The following is a 17204-nucleotide window of genomic DNA, read 5'->3' on the forward strand; positions in this document are numbered from 1 at the left end:
CATGACTGTTTTACAGAGTCTTACAGTCTGACCCAATATGATAAAACACAATGCTTTTAGACTGTGACTTCCCTGTCCACACTAGGGGTGGGAGATATTCAGAAAGAAAATCATATTTCTATATATTTTTTTCAATATCTCGATATCGATATTCAGACGATCTTACAGCAAGTCTTTTGCCTTGACCTCTTATTGCAGGGGTCGGCAAGTTTGTGTCCTGGAGGGCCGATTTACATCATCGTCAAATTTTTTTTATCAATTTTTTGTCATTTTTTTGTCACTTTTTGTCAATTTTTTCTTCAATTTTTTTAAATCATATTTTGGTCAATTTTTTGGTCAATTTTTTATCAATTTTTTGTCAATTTCTTGTGACATTTTTGCAACTTTTTCATACATTTTTCGTCACTTTTTTGTCACATTTCCATCATCGTTTTCGTCTCAGTTTTGTTGCCATTTTCCCACCTTTTTTCCAGAAGCTTTTGGACTGGGGTAAAGCCAAACTGGAGAAAATGTGCTCGGTTCAGGTGGGGGTTAAATGTTTCAGATTTAAATCCTGATGTTTATGTCAAAACAGGTCCATTTATTACCCCCACTATTCAAATAAAACTACAAGAAGCAGGCACATATTACAAATGAATTGGATAAGAGATCATTCAATAAGAGAATCGATAAAGAACCGGATCGATGAGAGAATTCATTCATCGATATTGATAAATCGTATCAGTTCCCATCCTTTACATACGACTGGTCTCCGTCTCGTACCTCCTCTGGCGCCTCCACCTCCTCCTCCGGGTTCGGCCTCATCTTGCGCTTGGTTTTCCGCCGCTCTCGGGCGCCGTCGTCCTCGCCGTCGCTGTCGCTCATGTCGTCGAAGCCGAAGTATTTGGTTTTGAAAGTGGACGGCTCGGCGCTGATCTGGCCCTGAGCCGGATCCTCGTCGAAGCCGAACAAGTCCGACTTACTCTCCGCCTGAGACGCCCCGAACCTGAGGGACCACAGAGGTATTGAAGATCGAGAGGAAGAACATGGAGCAGTGAGTAATCATAATAAACCGCTTCCCTGACACTAAATCTAAACTAAAAGTAGTATCGTAGCTTGACATTCATTTGAGAAGGTCGATACTTCCTGTAATATCCTCAGACTGCACTTTTAGCACATTCATACATAATAAAAAACATGATATTTGTGGCTCTAACTGAATCATGTTCAAAGTCTCACAAATGTCGATCCTGAAAATATACAAAATATGTTCTGCAAACGAGAAGTCAAATCTGTCCTCCAGAACTGCCTTGAAAAGCAGGTGCGCCTCGAGACGTGGAGGAGGAACATGGAATAATGGAGATGTAAAAACCCGGCACACTTTAAAAGGTTTACAAAGAGACTATATTTCTCAAATATGAAGAAAACCACAGAGTAAGACATGGATCAAAAGTCAAGATCAGACCTGGGCAAAATCCGGCCCGCGAGATGATTCAGTCCAACCCACGACTTGTAGGGCATAAATTCATAAGTATGTCCAAAAAAAAACTAAATCTCTAGCCCATTCCATTTCTTTTTTTAAAGAGGGGGTATTCTGCTTTTGTCAGCCCCATAGCACCAGTCTATATCACACTACAATGATGAGCAAACCTTCTGTTGGTCTGTAAATGCAGGAAATTTGAATAACTGCCTTGTATAAAATGTCTCTCTCAAAATGGCTGTAGTGAATGTCTTGAAATCGGCCTCTGTCTCTTTAAGAACCTCTGAGCCTTTCCGACACGCCCCCTCCACACGCCAAAAATGGGAAAAAAAGACAAAAAAGACAAAAAAGTTACAAAAAAATGACCAAAAATTGACAAAAAATCAAAAAAAAAAATCACAAAAAACGGACGAAAAACGGACAAAAAAATGACAAAAAAATTGACAAAAAAGTGACGAAAAAATGACAAAAAATGTGACAAAAAAAATTATTAAAAAAAAGACAGTGAGTAGAAAAAAAAAAGAGTTGAATGGCTGTAGTGAATGTCTTGAAATAGGCCTCTGTCTCTTTAAGAACCTCTGAGCCTTTAGACACGCCCCCTCCACACGCTGTCTGTGGCATCAGTGGGGAGGGGGTTCTGCTGAGGAGCAGTGGTTGGTTACTCGGCTCGGAGGCGTCTCCAGGAGGTGGGGGCGTTCCTAGGAGGACTCAGGCAAACCTATCCCTAAAATGGCCGCCATCAGAGTTTTTACAGATTACTCAGAAATACGTGAATGTGCCAAGGCAACACTTCAGCCATGTTTTTAATGAGGGAATGACAGAATAACATGATGGAAAGCTCGAGAAAGTCCATTTTGCATAATACCTATACCTATAGTCTATATTTCTGATTTCTGATATGAAGAAAACCACAGAGTAAAACATGGAGTCTAGATGCTGCTCGGTAAAACTTTTGTATTTCTTTTTTCTTGGGCTACAAATAATTTGGTAATCGATTAATCTACAGAATATTTTCACAATTAATTGATTAATTGCTTGGCTGTGAAAGGTGTATGAAAATTGTATTTAAAACAATAACCTCATCCAGACAGTTATTTATGACATTTTCGATGTACAAAACACGACAGACCCAAACTTTAAAAACTAAGTAGGTTTTCATGTCAGTTTTGCTCTAGTTCAGTCTGTGTTTACTAAAAAAGCGATTAATCCATGACTAAAATATTTCAATAATTGACTAGTTGTCGATTAACTGATTCGTTGTTTCTGCCCTACACTTTTCCTTTTCATAATAAACAATAAAAATGGCGGTTTTATGGACCTGAGGAAATGCTTGGTAAATGTTTCTGCATCTCTTTTCATCTTTTCATATTATATTATTATTATTTGTACGATGTTGGCGTCTTTATGTCGCGTTCACGTAACATCACCACGTTCTAAAGAGCCCAGTTTAATACTGAGCAGGAGCCAAAATACTGATCGTCAGATTTGTCTTAGTTTTAGGTTAAAGGGACTATGCAGAGTTTAAAAATGTCAAAACTATTACATAAAAGTATTTTCCTCCCCTACATATTCCATTTGTCCTCATGTGCAGAATGAGCTCAGCCTCTAAAATCCTGCACTGTCACTCAGAAAGGTGTTACTGGACTACTAGGGTCGGAAGTGCCGTCATGCACGAGCTTAAAGGAATAGGCCACCGTTTTTATATACTAAGATATGTTCTTACCTCACTTTAGTCGAGTTAATATATCCCCGTCTGGTCATTGTCCGCGCGCTCTGTCACGCAAACGGAGCACATACGCAGCCTCTCCCATATGTGACATAGCTCCGAAAAAGCTGACGATAGAAGCTACCAAGCTCTTCCACGTGTTCCCTATTTAAATAAAGTTACGTGAAGTGTTTTCATGCGAAGTATATTTACACAGAAATGTAACGTGTCGATTTTATAAGCAAATAAAAAGGGGGACTATATTGTGAGGCGTAATGATACGAGGAGTAAAACGTCCGCGCAGTAACTCCTAAAGGTTATTGACGGAAGTGAGCGGGGGAAGTCTTTAGGAGTTACTACGCGGACGCTGTGCTCCTCGTATCATTACGCCTCACAATATAGTCCCCCTTTTTATTTGCTTATAAAATCGACACGTTACATTTCTGCGTAAATATACTTCGCATGAAAACACTTCACGTAACTTTATTTAAATAGGGAACACGTGGAAGAGCTTGGTAGCTTCTATCGTGAGCTTTTTCGGACCTATGTCACATATGGGAGAGGCTGCGTATGTGCTCCGTTTGCGTGACAGAGCGCACGGACAATGACCAGACGGGGATATATTAACTCGACTAAAGTGAGGTAAGAACATATCTTAGTATATAAAAACGGTGGCCTATTCCTTTAATATAGAAGCTGCAGTTACATGTAAGACCTGAGATGGCAGTAGTGAGTATAAAATCACAAACTTGCATCTAGTCCCTTTAAAATCTCAGTCATTAATGGAAGAATCCACATGAAACAAAACTGTTTCAAAATTTCATCATTGACTTCTCTGTCAGCACATTTTATTTATTTATTGTTTTATTTGGTCGGAACAGTGCATGTTAATGAACATACATGGGTCTCATGCATGTACACAAGCCACACCGGATTATAGCCTTGGGCTAATCATCCCCCATGCGCACTCACAAACACACTCACATTCATCCTGGCCTATTGTACATGTTTTTAGTGGTAGGGGAAACCGGAGTACCCAGAGGAAACCTACACAGACACGGGGAGAACATGCAAACTGTGAAACATGGCCGTGGTGTGGGCCAATAGGAAGGACTTTCAGACATAAAAACAGGTTTCTGAATCAAATCACTGTCGAAAACTGAAGAGGAAAAACATTTGTGTTTTTTTCATCACAAACTGTAGCTTCAGGTTTAAAGGAATAGGCCAGCGTTTTTACATACTGAGATATGTTCTTACCTAACCTTAGTCGAGTTAATATATCCCCGTCTGGTCTTTGTCCGTGCGCTCACACATACGCAGCCTCTCCCACATGTCATATAGCTCCAAAAAAGCTCACGATAGAAGCTACCAAGCTCTTCCACGTGTTCCCTATTTAAATAAAGTTACGTGAAGTGTTTTCATGCGAAGTATATTTACACAGAAATGTAACATGTCGATTTTATAAGCAGATAAAAAGGGGAACTATATTGTGAGGCGTAATGATACAGAAGCAAAACGTCCGCGCAGTAACTCCTAAAGACTCCCCCGCTCACTTCCGTCAATAGAAGCTGCGTGACTTGTAGAGCAGCAGAGAACAGTTGAAGAAGCGTGGATAACTTGTGAACAATGCCTTTTACGTGCATCGTGACAGGCTGTGATAACAAGCAGAAAGTATATAGTGTAGTAATGTTTCACAGATTTCCAACTCACCCCGGACGACGACACAGGACTCAGGAGCTCCACCATGAGGTAGGAATGTGCAGCACTTTCCGAAAATATATTTTCTGCTTGTTGTAAAAGGCTCTCTACAAGTCACGCAGCTTCTATTGACGGAAGTGAGCGGGGAAGTCTTTAGGAGTTACTGCGCGGACGCTGTAAAGAGCTTGGTAGCTTCTATCGTGAGCTTTTTTGGAGCTATGTGACATGTGGGAGAGGCTGCGTATGTGCTCCGTTTGCCTGGCAGAGCGCACGGACAAAGACCAGACAGGGATATATTAACTCGACTAAAGTGAGGTAAGAACATATCTTAGTATGTAAAAACGGTGGCCTATTCCTTTAATCAGCAAAAAACTAAACTAAACTAAACTAAACTAAACTAAACTAAACTAAACTAAACTAAACTAAACTAAACTGAAGTAAGGACCTCCATGTTTCTCACCTCGGCGCGTGCTCCGCCTTCTTCCTCCAGGCCGCCTCCCCGCTCTGCCCCGTGCCGCCTGCAGAGGGCGCCGCCTCCGCGCTCCGCTCCTGAATGGTCACGTTACACGCCGACATGGAGGACGGGTGTAACACGGTGAAGTCCCGCGTCCTGCCTCTGGGCGGCGCCGCTTTGCTCTCGCTCGACTTCAGCGCGTCCACGCCGGCGTCGTCCGAGTCCTTGCTCTTGATTGGCCGGCGGTAAGTCCGACACACGGCGCTCCGCACCAGCGTGGACGAGTAATCCGCGTAATCCGAGCTCTCCGCCGGGAAGTCGTGGTTCTGCGGCGGCGGCGGGGGCGACGGCGTCTTCTCGTAGCCCGTCGACGCCCACAGCGACGGGGCGGGGTTTCGGGGCGCCTGGTTGGCCGGGGGCGAGGGCGGCCGCAGTCCCACGATGGCGTCCCATTGGTCCAGAGCGGGCGAGGAGGCGGAGTCGGGTTTGTAGCCCGTTTTGAGGGTCGTGGTCTGAGCCAGAGGTTTGCGGTCGCTCTCGGAGGCGTTCTGGTACCAGGAGTACGTGAGGGGGGGCTGGGCCGCCATGAAGGACGACGGTTTACCTGCGGAGACAGGAGATACACATGTATGAGGAGATAAACACGTATGAGGAGATAAACACGTATGAGGAGATACACACGTATGAGGAAATACAGAGGAAATAAACACGTATGAAGAAATAAACACGTATGAGATAAACAAGAAAATACTCAACTCTTCAAAATGCATGAGCTGAAAAAGTATCTTGTTTTTTTTAAATGTGACAAAAATTCATTTTAGTTGAATTTTTGTCACATTTTAGTTGAATTTTTGTCAAATTTTAGTTGAATTTTAGTCACATTTTAGTTGAATTTTTGTCAAATTTTAGTTGAATTTTTGTCAAATTTTAGTTGAATTTTTGTCACATTTTAGTCACATTTTTGTCACATTTTTGTTGAATTTTTGTCACTTTTTAGTTGAATTTTTGTCAAATTTTAGTTGAATTTTTGTCACATTTTAGTTGAATTTTAGTTGAATTTTAGTCAAATTTTAGTTGAATTTTTGTCAAATTTTAGTTGAATTTTTGTCACATTTTTGTAGAATTTTTGTCACATTTTAGTTGATTTTTTGTCACATTTTAGTTGAATTTTTGTCACATTTTAGTTGAATTTTTGTCACATTTTTGTTGAATTTTTGTCACATTTTTGTTGAATTTTTGTCACATTTTTGTTGAATTTTTGTCACATTTTTGTCACATTTTAGTTGAATTTTTGTCACATTTTTGTCACATTTTTGTTGAATTTTTGTCACATTTTTGTCACATTTTAGTTGAATTTTTGTCACATTTTTGTCACATTTTTGTTGAATTTTTGTCACATTTTAGTTTAATTTTTGTCACATTTTTGTCACATTTTAGTTTAATTTTTGTCACATTTTAGTTGAATTTTTGTCACATTTTTGTTGAATTTTTGTCACATTTTAGTTGAATTTTTGTCACATTTTTGTTGAATTTTTGTCACATTTTAGTTGAATTTTTGTCACATTTTAGTTGAATTTTTGTCACATTTTAGTTGATTTTTTGTCACATTTTAGTTGAATTTTTGTCACATTTTAGTTGAATTTTTGTCACATTTTTGTCACATTTTTGTTGAATTTTTGTCACATTTTTGTAACATTTTTGTTGAATTTTTGTCACATTTTAGTTGAATTTTTGTCACATTTTTGTCACATTTTTGTTGAATTTTTGTCACATTTTAGTTGAATTTTTGTCACATTTTTGTCACATTTTTGTTGAATTTTTGTCACATTTTTGTTGAATTTTTGTCACATTTTAGTTGAATTTTTGTCACATTTTAGTTGAATTTTTGTCACATTTTTGTTGAATTTTTGTCACATTTTTGTTGAATTTTTGTCACATTTTAGTTGAATTTCTGTCACATTTGGTCTGTCTCTGCAGCTCAGGAGGTAATAATGTCCTTTCTCTCTTTTTATCTTTTTATAGGAAATAAACACGTATGAGGAAATAAACACGCATGAGGAAATAAACACGTATAAGGAAATACAGAGGAAATAAACACATATGAGATAAACAAGAAAATGCAGAAAAAGCATCTTGTTTTTTTTTTCAAACAATTACTTTAAAGTCGCCTCATCTATGTGTTTTGGTTTCTTCTTATATCAGACCACTGGAGCAGCATTAATAAAACACACTAATCAGCACCAAACCCTAACAATATATCGTTGTATGCTTGTACAATGACAATAAAGCACCTACTTTAAAAAAAAAAGAGAAAAAAAAGGCTAAGACGGAACAGAATAAGAAAATGAGTTTGTTGAGTGTGACGTCACACACAATAATAAGCTACTTCCAGGGCCAAACTGTTCCATAGACAAACTTTATCTGATTCTCCTGCTAAAATAACAACAACAAAGGCCAAAAACTGTTTTACACCGAATCAGAATAATATACCTCACCATTTCTGAAGGAAAAATTATGATTTTTTATATTTAAAATAAGTGTATGTAATAAGTGTATTTGATAATTAAAAAAGGGTTAGATGCAAGTTGGCCATTTTATACTATTCCTATGGCTCCAAACGGGGTGTAGTTAGAAGTGACCGAGCTCTTCCACGGGCACAAAGACCAGACGGGTACAGATGAACTTGTCTAAGCTCAGGTAAGAGCAGATCTCAGTCTGGAATAGGGCTGTCACGGTATGAAAATTATACCTCACGGTTATTGTGACCAAAATGATCACGGTTTTCGGTATTACCGCGGTATTTTTTTAAAATGTGTGTTAATATGTTCAGAAAGCATTGATAGTCCTACACAAACTGAAACCGTTTCAAAAAAGTTTAACTGTGCTTGTTACATTAAAAAAGTACAGACAAAGCCTTTTCACATCAAAGTAAAGGAACTATAACGATGTGTTGTTGATGTTTCGAGGGTATTACATGGACTATTTATAGCGCCAGAAACAAAGATAAACCGTCTGTATCAGGAAAACTGTTGTTGTCCTTCCGGTGAGCTTTCGCTTTGCAGATTTGGGAAAATACCATAATTATTAAATTCATAAAACTGCAGCGAGAGTGAATCTATTGCAATCTGCCACCGGGAGCCCCGTAACGCATTGTGCCATCGTGCGGAGGTATCCGCGCGACATGGCTTATGTATGTATGTTACATTCTCCTTCAACCCAAAGTCCCACATCAGCATTTCAGCTAAAGCGCTAACGTTAGCTTACTGCTATAGAGCTGTGGAGACGGTCACGCAGGAGAGTCACAGGTTCGAAGTATTGCTGCATTTGGAGACACTTTTTCCTGCTCCGCTAACTGAACTCTGAGGCTGATCCTGCGCTGTCGTGTCGGACATGATTCCAGCTTCGAGAAAGTTTTGTTTGTGTTGCAAACAACAAAGTGCGCATGCGCGGAAACTGCAGCAGATGAGACGGTGGCTGGTGAGGCTCACCGTGCCGACACCGCGGGTGCGGTTATTCACCGAGATAATAATAAAAACAAAAAACAAGACGGTAATTTTCACCGTCAACATTTTTACCGGGGTTTACCGCTACACCGGTTACCGTGACATCCCTAGTCTGGAAACTCTGTGGCCTGTTCCTTTAAAACTGTAAATGACTGTAGAAACCACAGCGTCGTCTGAAGATGCGACTTCCTGCGTTTGCACCAGATCCGACCTCTTACTCTTTCACTGCCGAAACCACAAGAAGAACCAGAACAATCACCAAACCGAGGCCCTTCTCTAACGTGCTCTTGTAAGTAAAGTGCACACGTGAATCCAAACACACTGAGATATTCCTTCATGTCAGAGAAACCTCCCCTCCGACATTCATCATACCTGAACTGGCGCCGCCGCTGCTGTTGGCTCGGTCCGTCCACGTCTCCCTCTTGGACCCCGCGGTCGTGGCCGCCGTGTGGGTGGTTCCTATAATACTGTCCCAGCTGCTGCTCCCCACGGCCTCGTATCCCGTCTGCCGCTCCGCCTTCTCCGGCGTTTTCACCCTGGACGTCACGGGTTTGGACTCCTCGTCGCTGTCGAAGCCGAACGGATCCTCCCCCCCTCCTCCTCCTCCTCCTCCGGTCCGGCGCCTCTTAAACACGTCGGGCCCCGCCTCGCTCTTGGGCCCGCCCCCGCGCTTGGACGCCACTTTGGCCTTGTATTTGGTGTCGCCCCATTTGGTGCTCAGGGTGCCCCTCTTGGTGGACAGGACCTCGTCGAACTTGGACGCGCTGTCGCCAGCTTTACGGCTGTAGGTTTTACCGAATCTGGATGTCATTGTGGCGTCTGGCTCATATTCTCTGAAACAACGGGAGAAAAAACACAATCAAGAAATGAAAAATATGAAATGACAAAGGACTTTTAACCTCTTACCACCCGCCTAAACCAAACTGTCCTCTTGGGCCATTATACAGGCCTGTGTAACACCTCATTTGAAATCTATTGCCTCGCATTGTTGCTGTGTTGTGTCACCTTTTGTATATTTTTTCTTTCTTTTTTTTTGTTGAGTTTTTGTCATTTTTTGTTGAATTTCTGTTGATTTTTTGTCATTTTTTTGTTGATTTTTTGTCAAATTTTTGTCACTTTTTTGTTGAATTTTTGTCACTTTTTTGTTGAATTTTTGTCACATTTTTGTCAAATATTTGTCACATTTTTGTTGAATTTTTGTCACATTTTTGTTGCGTTTACATCCTTGTTTTCTTCTCATTTTTTGTGGCTGTTTTGGTGCTTTTTTCCCCAAGAAGCTTTTTGATTGGGGTAAAGCCAAACTGGAGAAAACGGGATCCGTTCAGGTGGGAGTTAAGAGGTTAGTCCCTCCATGTCCGAGTGAAAATCCTGAGAACATCTGAGGACAGAATTGTTTTGCCGCTGTACCCATTAGGGCTGGAACGATCCACTTTTGGCCCGATACAAATCATACGTATTGCGATACAGTAAGTAAATATAACAAGTGACATGTTTACCTTAAAATATGTAAAAAGTCACATGTCCAAAGTTTATAAAACAAATGCCATTTGACATTTACTGAAGTGTTAGATTGGAAAGTGCTGAGTAACAGTTACTGGAAAACAAAGGAGTATGTGATAAAAAATGGCTATATGACAGTATTTCGATACTTGACAAAGTATCGATACTTGGTATTGCAGCACAAAGTATTGCGATCCAAGTCTGATCCGATATTTTGTCCCAGCCCCAGTGCTCATAATCCAGACTGCCATAAAAGCTACTTTTGGAAAAGGATGAGGTGACACTAAACTCTCACTACTTTATTCCTCCTCATCCTTTCCACCACCCAGGTACTTAAAGGTACACTGCGTAACATTTTGGATTATACTGTTGCCATCAGTGTTAATTTCGTCGACTAAAATATTTCGTCTTAATTTTAGTCAAAGTGATATTTTTGTGACTAAAATTGGGCTAAAACTAACTTAAAAGTTTCTCATGAGACTAAAACTATGACTAAAATGTCCAGATATTTTAGTCTGACTAAAATAAGACTAAATAAAAATGAAAAGGAGAGACTAAAATCATCCAAACTTGTATTGAGCGTCTGAAAGAGCCTCAGATCAGGTAAATTCTCTGTTAAAGGATCAGCTCTGAGCTTTGTTCATGTGGAGCAGCTCCATGAAGCAGAGGAACAACATTAAATATGATTATAATGAATATCATCAATGCAAAGTCGACCAAATTCGTCTTAAATTTAGTCGACTAAATTTACTTGCAATTTTAGTCGACTAAAACTAGACTAAAATTGAAATACATTTTCGTCAAAAGACTAAAACTAAATTAAAATATGTCAAAATTAACACTGGTTGCCATCAGTACAAAACATGCTCCTAATGACCAGCTCGACACAGAAAAGGCTGTTCCTGCTGTGAGAAATCAAAGAATGGATTTGGATGGGAACCAAACCTGCTTAAATCTCAAATTCTGCTGACTTTAGTCACATCTCCATGGAAACGAGCTGGAGACGCACCCGCTCCCGGTAAAGTTATGTCATGTCTGAGGAGAGCTGAGCCGCTCACAGCAAAATCACACGTTTGTTGCTGAAAATATCTGTCACAAAATAAAAGCTTGTGTTTCAATTTGATTTTTTTGGGTAAAATTCTACGCGGTGTAGCTTTAATATAATATTCCTCATTCCTTCTTCATTGGTTCCCACATTCCGTCATAGGACAGCCAGCGTTCAAGGTGACTGGGAGTCGCTTTCAACGCCTCAGCATGTTTGAGCATCAGTCTCAACGTGTGTGTCCTTGGGCAAGACACTTCACCCAATGCACAAATGAGAGTCCCTTCCCTTCAACTTAAACAGCGCTTTTCTACCTTCATCAGGCCCAAAGCTCTTTACAGCGAGGAGCCACTCACCCATTCACCCATTCACTCTATCTCTCACTCACACACTGGAGGCAAGGCGGGTGGAGTGTCTTGCCTAAGGACCAGGGCTGCTCGATTATTGAAAAAATAATAATCACGATTATTTTTGTCATAATTGAAATCACGATTATTCAAACGATTATTTGTTGCCTTTAAAAAAATCCATCAAAAAAATCCATCAAAAAAGTGACAAAAAAACATCAAAAAAGTGACAAAAAATCCATCAAAAAAGTGACAAAAAAACATCAAAAAAGTGACAAAAATCCATCAAAAAATGACAAAAAAACATCAAAAAAGTGACAAAAAACATAAAAAAAAATGACAAAAATCCATCAAAAAAATTAGAAAAATCCAGCAAAAAAGTGACAAAAATCCATCAAAAAAATGACAAAAATCCATCAAAAAAGTGACAAAAATCCATCAAAAAAGTGACAAAAAAACAGCAAAAAAGTGACAAAAAAACATCAAAAAAGTGACAAAAATCCAGCAAAAAAGTGACAAAAATCCAGCAAAAAAGTGACAAAAATCCAGCAAAAAAGTGACAAAAATCCAGCAAAAAAGTGACAAAAATCCAGCAAAAAAGTGACAAAAAAACATCAAAAAAGTGACAAAAATCCATCAAAAAAGTGACAAAAATCCATCAAAAAAGTGACAAAAATCCAGCAAAAAAGTGACAAAAATCCAGCAAAAAAGTGACAAAAATCCAGCAAAAAAGTGACAAAAATCCATCAAAAAATGACAAAAAAACATCAAAAAAGTGACAAAAATCCATCAAAAAAGTGACAAAAATCCATCAAAAAAAAGACTAAAATCCATTAAAAAAATGACAAAAATCCAAAAATTAGAAGAAAAAAAGTGAAAAAACAAAAAAAAGTAAATAAAAAATAAATAAAAATTATAATCGATTTTTTGCGATTATGCTAATTTTGTAATCGTTTACTGTTGTAATCGAAATCGTAATCGAATTTCGATTAATTGCACAGCCCTACTAAGGACACTTCACAGAGGGGCATCATCAGGAGCTGGGATTCAAACCCCCGACCATGAAACAACCTGCTCTACCAACTGCTCCACTGTCCCCCCACTTTTAACCCTGGTGGTTTCTATTACAGCCTTCAACGCAGCTGCTCGAGTCCCGGCGAGAACCAGGAAATACGACCATATTAGTCCAGTGCTCCGGTCTCTGCACTGGCTTCCTGTCACTCAGAGAATAGACTTTAAAACAGCTCTGCTTGTTTGGTTTAGCACCAAAGTCCATCTCTGACATGTTACAGCCGTATGAACCATCACAGGGAGGGGTCTCCTGGTGGTTCCCAGAGTCAGGACTAAACACGGTGAGGCTGCGTTTCAGTTTCATGCAGCTAAAATCTGGAACAGTCTTCACGAGGATGTGAGACAGGCCTCAACTCTGACAATGTTCAAATCCAGGCTGAAAACAGTTCTTTTTGCCCGTGAATATGACTGAAAGTAGGGCTGCTCGATTATTGAAAAAATAATAATCACGATTATTTTTGTCATAATTGAAATCACGATTATTCAAACGATTATTTGTTGCCTTTAAAAAAATCCATCAAAAAAAATGATAAAAAATACAGCAAAAAAGTGACAAAAATCCATCAAAAAAATGATAAAAAATACAGCAAAAAAATTACAAATATCCAGCAGAAAAAAACAAAAATCCATCAAAAAAGTGACAAAAATCCCCAAATTAGAAAAGAAATGTGGATTTAAAAAAAAAAAAAAAAAGTTTAAAAAAAATAATAATAATTATAATCGATTTTTTGCGATTATGCTAATTTTGTAATCGTTTACTGTTGTAATCGAAATCGTAATCGAATTTCGATTAATTGCACAGCCCTAACTGAAAGTATTTTATCTGCACTCTCGCCTTTTACTGTAATTGATTAATTTAATGTTGACGTCCAGAGGAGAAGGAGCGACAAAAACAGAGGTAACTTTGTGTGAACGAGCACGAAAAAATAGTGCTCAAGACGAAGGCGAATCTAGGGACGGACATTGCAAATTAGCCTTGGCTATAAATGTTGTAGTGTGGTACATGTTTATTGTTCATACATGTCCCTATCAAACAAACAAATACATAAAATAAAACAAGACTTAAAAATGCAAATAACTGAAAGTATGTTATCTACTCTCTCGCCTCTTACTGTAATTGATTAATTCTATGTTGATGTTTTTATTGATTGTATTTGTTTTCTTATATTTATGCGACTGTGAAGCACTTTGAATTGCCTTGTGTATGAATTGTGCTCTACAAATGAACTTGCCTTTGGTTCAGGAGAAGGGACTTGGTTTGTCCCAGTCATTAGTCATGAGTTAGTTTAGTTAGTTTAGTCCTTGTCCCACACATTACAGGGTTTAAACAGGCTGAAACAAGTCATAGCTCAGGCTTTTAAATGGCACTATTAATGCCCAAACACCATATTCAAATAACACAATCGTAAAATCGTGCAAACATCCCATGTGACTGTAGTGAGGGGAAACTTTGATATATAACCGCACAACAAGCAGCTTTACAGGCACGACTCACGTAATAAACGTCTCTCTTTCATCAAACAACATGAAATCATAAACAATTTCTCCCCCAAAACCGAGTATTTTCTCTGTTATGCGACGTATTACTGCGAGAAAGGCCATTCCTGCACAACAAACATCCGGGCCTGAGACTTGACAACACCGTCCCAAAAGCAGACAACAACCAAAAATACTGGAAAAGTTACAGAGTCATCCTTAAATCCAACAAAACCCGGACAGATACAGGTTTAACCCGCACGGATAATCAGTTTACATCCTTTGTGACGCCTCTGATCGAACACGGCATGATTTGCAAAACACACACAGCCCGATATTAATCTTCCATGTCGAGCTGTTTGAATGCTTTGACGATGTTTAGCTAATATTAGCCACAGTTTACGAGAAATAAGTTGGTTTAATCTGCTCTGATGGGGTTAATGGCATGTTATCAAAGTAATCATAGAGTTAGGGGGTAATTCTGTGGGAGAAAAGCGAGTATAAAGGCAAGCGGGGGCCATTTTAAGACGTAAATAAAGAAGTTTTAGCTGTTAGCATAACGGGCTACATGCTAACAATAACGGCTAGCGGGCTACGTGAGGCTACGAGCAAAACACTGAATAAAAAGGCGGCGTTTTCTCATCAAAGTGAACGTTTTAAAGACGGGACGTGTGGCCTTACTTGGTGCATTAAAGGCTCCGGTCCAAATCAAACCCGATTCCGACGTGGGCCTGGAGATTCTCCCCCCGACTTTATCCGAAGCAGAACCGAGTCCCGGCGCGCTATAAACAAGGCCCCGAAACTGCGCGTCCCGGAGCGGATCCGGGCTTTTTGCGGACAGAGCGCGGGGTGAACGTGCGGGGCGAGTGCGGAGACGTGGGGCTCACAGCTCCATCGGACTGGATCTGCTCGTGTTTGGAGGAAAAAGCAAGTCGATTGTTTCTCACGGACCCCCGCACTCCGTCAAGTTAGCGCTGACAGACACGAGCGGAAGTCGCGCTGTGGAGGCGCGAGGGGCGACACCTGCCGGACTGGAGGAGCAGTGCGCAAATCAGGGGGTTTAGGGCCTGAGAAAGTGGTTCTCAGGGCCGGGTTTAAACTCTTAACTCCCGCCTGAACCGAGAGCATTTTTTCCAGTTCAGCTTTACCCAAATCCCGTAGGCCAGTGTAACGCCTCATTTGAAAGCTAAGATCTACAAAACTCATATGAATGGATCTTTTTCCTCACGTCATCAGATTTTTTTCCCCATCTTTTTTTTTGGGGGGGGGGGTTTCAACTCATTTTTGTAACTTTTTTGTCATTTTTTTGTCACATTTTTTGTCATTTTTTGTTTGTCATTTTTTGTTTGTCATTTTTTGTCATTTTTTTGTCTTTTTTTGGTCAGATTTTAGTCATTTTTTTGTCACTTTTTTGTCTTTTTTAGTCGCTTTTTTGTAATTTTTTTGTAATTTTTTGTAATTTTTTTTGTCTTTTTTATGTAATTTTTTGTCATTTTTTGGTCAGATTTTTGTAATTTTTTTGTCACTTTTTGTCATTTTTTTTTTTGTTCTTTTTTGTCACATTTTTTGTAATTTTTTTGTCACTTTTTTGACTTTTTTCGTCGCTTTTTTGTAATTTTTTAGTAATTTTTAGTAATTTTTTTTGTCTTCTTTATGTCATTTTTTGTCATTTTTTGGTCAGATTTTTGTTCTTTTTTTGTCACATTTTTTGTCATTTTTATGTCACTTTTTTGTAATTTTTTTGTCAGATTTTTGTAATTTTTTTGTCACTTTTTTGTCTTTTTTTGTCGCTTTTTTGTAATTTTTTTGTAATTTTTTGTAATTTTTTTGGTCGTTTTTATGTCATTTTTTGTCATTTTTTGGTCAGGTTTTTGTAATTTTTTTGTCACTTTTTTGTCTTTTTTTGTCACTTTTTGTCATTGTGTTGTCTTTTTATGTCATTTTTTGGTCACATTTTTGTCATATTTTTGTAATTTTTTGTCACTTTTTTGTCTTTTTTGTCAGATTTTTGTAATTTTTTTGTCACTTTTTTGTCTTTTTTTGTCAGATTTTTTGTAATTTTTTTGGTCTTTTTTATGTCATTTTTTGTCTTTTTTTGGTCAGATTTTTGTAGTTTTTTTTGTCACATTTTTGTAATTTTTTGTCACTTTTTAGTCTTTTTTTGTCACATTTTTTGTCATTTTTATGTCACTTTTTTGTAATTTTTTTTGTCAATTTTTGTCCTTTTTTGTAATTTTTTTGTAATTTTTTGTCTTTTTTTTGTCACATTTTTTGTAATTTTTTTGTAATTGTTTTGTACATATAAAGTGGGTTGGATTTAAAAAGTGGGGTCTGGAGGTCCTCCCACAGAGATGTTTTTTATTTTAATGGTACGATTTCGTGCATTCTCGTGCATTTTAACAGACCAATAGGTGCATATTTTTTCCCAGTATCAACTCAATGAGCAAAGCAGCCTCAGTACGTTACACTGAGCGCTATCCTCTTCTTCTTCTTGTTTCCTCTCCGTGTCTGAGGAGAGTCTGAAGGACAGAGGACGCCCCGCCCACGCCGCCGCCCACGCCGCCGCCCACGCCGCCGCCCACGCCGCCGCCCACGCCGCCCATCACCACCTGCTGCCGACACTTACTGGACTTCACGTTTGCCTGGACGCTTCATTTGCCTGGACTTTACACTGTCTTATTTCCTGTTCTGTAATGTTTGTGCAGCTGTGAGGAAACTCCTGGTGTCAAGAAACAGAACAGAAACATCTTTACACACGAGTCATTTTATTTTTACAACCGAAGTACACGATAAGATAGTGCAAATAAGCAGCATACTGATGGATCATTATCACAATTTGTGGACATGATTGGCATAAAAACACACAAACCCTCTTTACAGTCCATTCACATTTAGGCACGGCGGGTAAAGTGCCTGGCCCAATGACACGAAGGCACGGCGGTTATACAC

At 39.1% G+C, this 17204-nt stretch overlaps 1 protein-coding gene across 1 annotated transcript in view; it reads right to left on the reverse strand.

The window, feature by feature from the left end:
• waplb (WAPL cohesin release factor b) overlaps positions 1-15263 on the reverse strand; it is a 37267-nt gene extending 22004 nt beyond the window's left edge. The window contains exons 1-4 of the mRNA XM_079577119.1: positions 14937-15263; positions 9192-9652; positions 5323-5920; positions 763-985 (exon numbers count right to left, since the gene is read on the reverse strand). Coding sequence (XP_079433245.1) covers positions 763-985; positions 5323-5920; positions 9192-9630 — 1260 coding nt within the window. The 5' untranslated portion in view covers positions 9631-9652; positions 14937-15263. The remainder of the gene's footprint in view (positions 1-762; positions 986-5322; positions 5921-9191; positions 9653-14936) is intronic.
• Positions 15264-17204: the final 1941 nt, after the last annotated feature.

Source organism: Gobius niger (assembly GCF_951799975.1).
Source record: "Gobius niger genome assembly, chromosome: 19".
Lineage (NCBI taxonomy): Eukaryota > Metazoa > Chordata > Actinopteri > Gobiiformes > Gobiidae > Gobius > Gobius niger.